General features: G+C 38.2%; 1 protein-coding gene across 1 annotated transcript in view; it reads right to left on the bottom strand.

Moving 5' to 3' along the window:
• Positions 1 to 712: 712 nt before the first annotated feature.
• Positions 713 to 9,279, bottom strand: part of nectin1b (nectin cell adhesion molecule 1b) — a 141,406-nt gene continuing 132,839 nt past the window's right edge. The window contains exon 9 of the mRNA XM_046389754.1: positions 713 to 1,575. Coding sequence (XP_046245710.1) covers positions 1,336 to 1,575 — 240 coding nt within the window. The 3' untranslated portion in view covers positions 713 to 1,335. The remainder of the gene's footprint in view (positions 1,576 to 9,279) is intronic.

Raw genomic sequence — 9,279 nt, 5'->3', positions numbered from 1 at the left:
TAAATATGTTAAATGTGTGGGCTGTCCTTGAAAAAGCCTTTCCCTTTAGGTCTGAGCAGAGCAACTGAAAAACTATTTGAACAGTTTTCCATCTTTCCCAGGACAACCCAGGTATGTGATTGTCTTCACCTATTGTACCTGCATAAAGAACAACTCCTGTTGGTTGATAACTCTGCACTAACACAAAGGACCCGCAATGCAAAGGAGCCTCAAACCAGCCTCCATGAGGAACGCAAGTTTTCACATACAGATATGGAAAGTCCAGCATATGGCAAATGATAATGTAAACTGGAAAAGTTTAGCACATTGCCAATCAGCTATGTTAATTCCCATCAAACAAAGCAGTTTTCATGTAAACGCTGGCATGAAAGCGAATGGACAAATGAAATTATGTCTTTGGCAGCTACTGGTAGATAATAATAATAATAATAATAATAATAATAATATGACCTGGATGGATGGATAATAACATGGAGAAGTAGAAGAAAGCAGATGCTGTCGGATCTCAAGCCCTTTGTTTCTCTTCGTAGCTAATGAGGATAACATTCGCTTCTAATAGTCCGAAATATCCAGTCAAACTCCATAACAGCAAAGCTATTATGAAGAGTAATGAAGGAATCAGTTGAGAGACTGCCAATTCACATCTTCAAATAACAACCCTGTCATTAACTGTCATTAACTGTCATATACCACAAAGGGGTAGTCCATGTCATTATAGTTTTATAACTAGCTTTACAAATCAAATGGCATTTTTTTTTCACCAGAACACACTCGATACAGTATAGTATATGACTTTCAAAGAAGCAAGCATATGATTAACAGACAAACAGGAAACAAACAAAAGAAAGCACATAGCTACGAAAGGTCACTACCACTGTGGGAAATGTAAAAAAAGAAAATAAATAAATAAAAAAAAGAACAAAAAAAATGACATCTTGAGTTATACAATACTGTACAAGGTTCAGACGGTTGGCAAAGAAGCAAAATATTCAAAGGTGAGGAAGCAATCAAAAACAAACAGGACGCTTGGGCATATGAGGGATGGAAGGTCGAGTGGTGGAGCACGAAAGTTGGTGTCGGCTACACTAACATCACAAGGTGAGTTGGATCCTACAGACAGCCTCAGTGGAACAAGCAGAGCACAATACACAGGCGACTCACAAATTACAGACATTTTCATCATGTCAGATGAGATGAACGTGTTTTAGGCTTATAAAATAAACAGAGGCAGGGGTGGGAATGGATGCACATCCGTTCAGCAGAGCTTTGTTTTCCATGAAGTGTTTGTGGCACTATCATGTGGCCTCTTGCAGAGCTAAAAAGTTATGTGGCATGTCACACGGATTGCTCCTTGGGGAACGTGAATGGAGCCCGAGGGCCGGGGGCAGGGAAGCTCGTGTTGGAGTACATGGGCTCACTGGGTGGTTGCTGCTGGTAGGGGTGCTGAGGCAAGAACGTAACAGGGGGATAGGCTGGAGCGGGCTGAGACTCGGGGAAGTGTTCCATGTTGCAGACGCGCTGGTAGCTCATATATTCAGCAGGGTTCAACAGCTCTTCTGGACGCCTCCCAGAGTCCTGCGAGGAGGAGACAAAAGAGGAAGAAAGACCACAATACTGCAGGGTCACAGGGTTTCTTTTGTCTGAGGAAGGCTGACTGAACCAGAAACCATCAGATCAATTCATTATTGTGCATAACAGAATATTAAGTGGTTTACTAAAAAGACATTATAAACAGTATTTGGAAATGGAACACACTGTGATGCCAGAAGGGTTGGATTAACAAATATCTGCTGTATCTATGTATTTTTTTTATACTTGAACTCTTCAAATAATATTATCTGTTCTAGTCATTACATCCACATTAGCTTGTCAGTTTGTTAAAAAAAATGTAGGATTTATAAAACTTTCTTTCATGTTTACAGTAAGGAAAAATTAATTGCAGCACCAGATGTGGCATTAAATACGCCTTAAGAGCATAACTAGCCATTAACTTTTTTACAGGGGGCCGTTCCCATGAATCAGAATGATGGTGGTGGACACAGATGGTGGTGCAAACTGGTTTAAGCCAGCTGGAGTTCTGGTAATGTGGATCTGCAGTTGTGATGGGTTGGATACAGAAAATAATGGAGCTGTTTGGTTTGGGACTTGGGTGTCAGTATTCATGAATCAAATTAAGCCTCTCAGCCTGCTTTTGGATGTGGATATCACAACTTTTAGCAAAAAACAAAGCACTTTTATCAATTTCGTTTAGTTTGTAACTATTTCAATCATTAATTACACATCCATGATTCCAGCTATCAGTACTGGGAGTAAAATAGTTTTTATTGAAAGGGGCACTGCTGCAGTTTAGCATTTACTTCAATAAATTGGGCACTCCAAGAATGGTCCAAATCAATGGCAGCAGAGGTCGAGATACCCTGACTTTTAGTCCATCAGTCCAATCAGACTCCAAAACCACTGGATTCCCATAATGGAACTCTGTAACATATTTTGTTTTACACTCCCTGAGTGTTAAATGTCCACATCTCTCAAACCCCACAGTCCCAGTTTGCAGCACATTCTTTCTTCCAATTGTGGGTCTCAATCCCTGATGACATCATGAAAGTCATTTTGTCAGACTGTAGAAAACTCACTCCAGAGTCATTTTTTCTTCGTCTTCACAGGCTGAGGTAAAACTTTTTATGAAAATTCTGTGTGTAAAATAGGTGAAATACCCGTTTGTGCTGTTTGATTTCCTGTCCTAAATATCAGGTATCCAGACAGAACTGTGAGAAGCAGACTTGTATTTTGTTGCACTTGTTCTCTTTCCTACCACCATGAAAATGAACCAAAATAACAGCGATTATTCTGTGCTGTGTATGCGTTACATCATGTTGTCTGAAGTATGCTTGTTTGTCTATTAGAATTCTGAACACAGTGCTGCTAGTGCTACTTGAAAGTTTTAATGGCTTCAAGATCTTTAATGGAACTGTCTACACTGTGCCCTCCAGCTGTCACCCATCATGCTGTGTAAACTTGGTTACATTGCTGTAACTTGGAGTTCTGAGTTGGAGTCATCAAGTTTGTAGAGAAGTGCAGAGGTTTATTTATGTTTCATCATGCTAGTTTAATCAAAGTACTGGCACTGGATGAGGAATGCAAAAGTGCGCTGTGCTTTGTGAGTGCACATCACACTTAGCCACATAGATTTAATGGACTGAAAGAGGAGGCAGTCATACATCCCACTTGTGGATGACATGCACTGGTTAGATTTACTTGATGAATACTCTGCTTTACTGACATTAATGCCTTAGTAAATTAAAATGATGCACCAATGTGTTTTGAGTGGACAAGAGTGAAGTTATAAACACAGCAATTGCATTTTGCCATTGGATTTGTATTGACACTGTTATCCAGAGGGCTTCCTGCTCACTCCAGCAGTGATATTTTTGTTATATGCAGGACAGAAACTAAATTACCTTTGTGCCAGTGGTCTTGATCTGCACAATCATGAATATAGTGCCTTCAGCTCTAAGCTGTTTCAAATGCTGACTTTTTGGCTTTATGGAAGAATTTAAGATTCTAGCTTTTTCAAAACATCACACACATTAGGATATTAGGCTTTAAACCAAACGATTCACTTTAAGGAATTCTTTTTGTGTTTGACTCTTTCAAAGGACAAGGATTATAACTGAAACGTGATTATGAGATGACAGTAATGACATGCATGAAAAGAAAAATGGATGAAAGTGAAAATGGAACTTACGAATATTCCTCAAGCATCTCTACATCTACGAAAACGATGATCCCAGCTCTGAAAATGTTTTGGTGGGGCAACAAAAACCACAAACAGACTTAAATCTGCCTACAAATTGTTGCATGTGTCAAGCAAAATATAATAAATTTGTCATTGCACAAGTACATATGTAAAACATGCAAAGTAAAACAAGGGATTTTAATAAGCAGCCCATAAATATGTAACTTTTGAAGACTGCAGTTTATCTTCTGAAATTCAACTTGATTGTTTGTAACTAATTTCTAATTATTTTGCCTCAACTGAAATCTACTTAAAAGTTAAGTTCTTTTAAAGTTCTTTTAAATTAACCATCCTGAGTAACATGCAATTTGAGCAATAAAGATTGAAAAAAAAAAAGACACCCAAAAAAGACTCTAATTTGAAATGACATTGGGAGGGATGAAGGGTAAGATAAGCACAGAGGATCTCAGGTGGAGAAAGGGTGAGCGGTGATCTTGTGTGAAGGTGAATTGTTGTTTTCACAGCAGAAGACATGCGAGTAAACCTCTCCCGACACACATGCTGGAAACACTGACAGAAGCTCCTAAAAAAACGTATTCGCTTAAGGTCAGAATCAAGGACCGTCAAGCAGCTGAAGAAAACGGTCTACTTTGTTAGGTTATTAATGTCTTTGCTTTCTGGGAAGATTTATGGTGATTTCAAGCAAAATTAAAACCAACAGTCTGAGGAGCAGTTTTACCAGCTTACAGGTTTGTCTCAAGACATTTGGGATTCAGACCTGAATCTTAAGTGAACTGCTGTGGATAGTCTGACTCCATGTTAGAAATACAGTGTCACTTTGAGGAAAAATCCTGTCATTCCCACATTAAGCCGCTCTCACAACAGTGGAACTTATACTCACCATTTGATCATTAACTCCAAATCAGTTAAAAGTATGAGTTTAAGGCATTGACACAAATAAAGGTGGACAATGTGTCTCCACTTCCTCATGCTATACTAAAGTGAAGCCACAATATTCCAGATATGGGTGCTACGATCTTCTGCTGATGACATCATTTGAAACCAGAGTCTGTGCAGGCAGTTTCATAGCATCAAATAGGTAATTAAAACTAAACTTATCAGAAAAATGAACACTTGAACATATATTGGTGTGACAAGAACTACCTAAAATGACAGAAACCATCTTTAGGAAAAATCTGTTTGAAATATTAAGTTTTTAATTTGGCCCATGTCCACTCTGCTAACATGCAGGGGGAGGTGGCTACGACCTGTACCGCAGCCAGCCACCAGGGGGCAATCAAGATGTTCTGGCTCCACTTTTGGAGAGCTTTCATGTTGTCCATCTTTATATAGTCATTGATTTAAAGCAATGGTGTTGACATTTTTAAAAATATGGTTATGTTCTGTATTGCAGAGACCATCTGCTTTTGACATGTGGAACTGAAGCAGTCATTTAGCAAAAACAAAAAAGACTAGAAACAGCAAACTGCTGGTCCAGTTCTTCTAACAGCATCCAAATCTTCCTGTCGGGACCTTTAAACCTCAATAGTATCCCTCACATTAGGCCTAACATCTCCTTTGTTTGGTTGGGCAGCACAAGCTAATTGTCTTCCCTGTTTAAAATCTTATGCTAGGCTAAGCTAACCAACCACTTAGCTAACTGTCTGCTTCTAAATGTGGCTATACATGTACCAGACAAATAAGAACTAATGCTCAACAAAAGTGCATGTGTTCAAAGGTAATACGAGGCTTTTGTGGCTTTATTGCAGAAACATGAGTTTTAGGGCACTTGAATAAATATTGCCGTTAGCAGGAGATGGATACACACAGTTAGCTATTTTGATGATTAATTTATAAGGTTACACCAAATATGATGTGAGTGCCTTATTTATTATTGAATACTGATGAATGCTATGTGTCACCCATGTGTGGATACAGGTCTAATGGTGGTGTGGGAGGCATTTAGGCTTATCAGGTAGGTTCCTTGCGTCAGAGCAGAAAAAGTAGAAAAGGTCAAAAACAGTCCCTGGAGGCCCCACAATGCAGTCCAAGATGCAGAAAATCATATGTTTTAATACCTGCCATAAGCAAAGTAGTCAGCTACACATTATAGTTTACATTCATTTGAGAACAGCTCAACAAAAAGTTCCCACAATAAACTATATTTGCAAAACGACCTGCTGTCAGATGAAAAACTACTTCTGCATTGCTTTTAGCCAAAGTGTTTATCCTACAACTCAGGGAATCAAAGTTTGACCTCTACAAGTTACGTTGGTGCTTAAAATTTCACCAACCATGTCTGTCTCCCAAACTTTTAGAAAAGTTCAGCCTTTTAGATTTTTATTTTGGCTTTTTACACCAAAGGAATTTTAAAACCTGTTTTCATACATAAATTTCACTAAAATCTGATGCCCCTACATGCCTGTGTGCCGACTGGCGACTGTTCGAGTTTGACCTCTAACTTTTGCTAATCAATAAATTTTTCATGGCTGTAGTCTGCATCAGTGTAGGCTGCTCATCAGGGAAGAAAGTCAAGCTGAATGTGCCTGTTTCTGTTTTGGAGCATTTTTTAGAATTTCAACATCAAATTGTTTTTAGGTTATTTAGGATAGCGGCCTATTTGAAGACATATACATTTAAAGTTAATGCTGTAAGCGAGGAAGGTCCCGTCCCTCTGGATTTCTCCCTTATGTCTAAATAACAAGCGATCGAGCCCTCGCTTGCTCACTAGCTGTTTCTCACCAGATGCCCCTCACGCACTGACTTCCACTGCCTGGTTCAAACTCTGACAGTGACTATAAAGTGAAAAGAGATGACAGGAGTTGATTGAAAACACTCACTGTTAACTCTGCACTCTGTTTATTCCTGTTGTTTAACACTAGACAGAAACAGATGTGACATCTACTGAGACACAATGCTCCATGACATATGGAACAAAAATTTAGCTTTCCACTTACACGAACCGAGATCGTGTCCTGGTGTTCGTGTTAGGTGGCCTCCAGGGAGAGCACCACCTCCTGCTTTTTTTTGTCATAATTAATTTTAAGTTCATTAAATAAGCTAATTGTGTATTTTATTGAATCTTGGTCAGCATGAGGTGTGGGCAACATTCATTATTGCATTTCATCATTATTGTGTAATAAAACAGATTTATTCCTATAGAGGACCCTGTGTTGCTGACAGATTTACTCAGTTGTTATTCTGTTTCTAATTCTCATCCTTCCATCAGTGGATCACAGAGGAAACCAACAGTCTTTGGATAAGGCAATGCATGTCATCGCTCAAATCTATTTTTTTTTCTGCAGTATCTATTGTGATTATATCCTTTTATGCATAGGCTGCCTTTCAGCTTGATGAATATTCTGACTGTGAGGATGCGTCTTGCTTATTTGCTTAGGGAAGCTGTTATAAATGAAAAATGTTTTGTTTCTGAGTCTGCTGTATATGGCTCGCTCAACATTGATCCAATGTTTCTTAAATGGCGTGCAATACCCTCATTTAGTTGAACAGTAATTGGACTCATTGACACTCTGTTGGTGTGATTTCTTCATGTGATGTTCTGTGTCAGCTGCCACATCCACCCAAAAATCTGTCATCAAAAGATATGTCTAAAAGTAAACTGAATTATAAAAAACTCCATTTGGTTATAACACGATCCTATTTTCAGTAATATGAATTTATTTCCATTTATTTCCATTGGGGAGCAAAGCATAATGTTATGCAAATGAATGGATATCACAGCCTGCCTCCTTTTGTCATTTTCCCTCTTATGCTCACGTCTCTGTCTGCTCAAAAACAACAAAAAAGTCTTAAAAAAATAGAAGAGGAAAGCATCTTGTATTCCATCCAAGGTTGTTTCTTCCTAGAAAACAAAAGCTGTAGCAGAAAATGAACAACATGCAAAAGATTTTGACATCATTTAACTGACTGACTGTCCTCAGTCGTGGTGTTTATTCTGCCAAACAGTCAGCACGCATCAAGAATCGAACATGAGGCAAAACATGTTTCAGGACGTCCATTCAGCTTTCCCAGCTTACAGCGAGAACAGAGAAGACGGCAGCTTCCAAATTTTTCTGTGAAGACCAGTCGTAAATTCTTTTCCACGGTTAATCAAAAAGCAAATGCAACAGAAGGCTACAGGTGCTTTGTTTTGTGTAGGCTACTTGTAGCTCGTCTTTGATGTTGCTGAATTGTGGGTAGTCAAGGTGAAAATATAAGAAAAGAAATATCAGGTCAAGGTGACAGTGAAGTTTCAAGCCTTTTTTTAAAGCTGATTGTAGGTCTGTTGTGCTGCTGTATCAGACTTCTTCAGTCTCACTTAAATAAAAGCTTTGCGATATCTTTCCAACTTTAAACAAATGTTAAAGAGTATAAGAAGGATGTTCTCAAATGCATAAATTTAAATCTTAGGGTTAATCTAAATGAAATCATGGCTCACCTTGAAGTCATTTTTGAGCACTATTGTATTGGGCCATAAGAGTTATCGTCCAAATAGGTTTTCACATCTGATAATGTAATATCTCTCTCAAAGCAAATGGACTCCAGTTTATGTCGCTGATTGCTTTTAAGTTAGGTGAGCTTAAAAACCTTTATTCTTTTCAGTGTAGAGTATAAAGTAATAGAGTATAAGTATAAAGTGAGGATTTTGGTTGCCCTGAATATGAGCTAATAGTCCAGTCTTTGGCTCAGCAAACAAAGATTTTATTGAATGGTGGAAACTCGTGTCAGGAGCCAGTTCAGATGAGGCTTAATGCCATATTACCAACAGGCAACGGCAACAGGCAATCCCCAGGAGGACTTCCATGTTGAAACTCTTCTGCTGCTACAGTATCCAATCAATTACGGAGCTGCTGAGTGAACACCTTGTGAAAGCTGACATAAGAACTGAATCAATATTCATTAATTTGCCTGCTCTGTCTCAGAACTGTGGAATCGAATGGCTGAACATGTTTTCACTTTGGATATCACATTTCCAACAAACTGGGGAAAAATATTTATAGTTTACAGATCTTTAAGAAGCATTTATTATACAAATGCTTTTAATGTTACATAAGTAAATGTCTTGCACACCTGTCGAAAGACGTCATTATTTTACTATTTCACTACCAAAAAGGTTTAATGTCCTTAAAGGTGTTTAAAGCTGCCAACAAAAGCAGGTAAAATCTCCTTTTCTGTTTAATTTTTACTTGTTTCAGTGTAGTCTTAAAACATCAAGATGGGGCTCCTCTTCACTCCACTAATGATTATTATTCACTTCTACCCTTATTTCATGAAAAATTAAGATAACGTAATGAAGATTTTTAAGACCCAAAGCCAGAATAAATTATGTTTTACTATGGATATTTTTGGAAGACTTTCAGGATCTTCCTTCCTCATGCAGCTAACAAAGATTTAATACCAGTGATAAGTCTGGGACGTTACAAAGGACTGTATGCATGAATGAATGTATTAAATCTTTATTAAAGAATATTAAAATCTGATCATTTCCTCAGACTAATTCAGTGAGGGAGGCAGTAGAAATGACGTAATGTATATTTGGTCAT

Source organism: Scatophagus argus, chromosome 5, assembly GCF_020382885.2.
Source record: "Scatophagus argus isolate fScaArg1 chromosome 5, fScaArg1.pri, whole genome shotgun sequence".
Lineage (NCBI taxonomy): Eukaryota > Metazoa > Chordata > Actinopteri > Scatophagidae > Scatophagus > Scatophagus argus.
The sequence above is the reverse complement of the archived record's forward strand: the minus strand, read 5'-3'. Positions and strand labels throughout refer to the sequence as shown.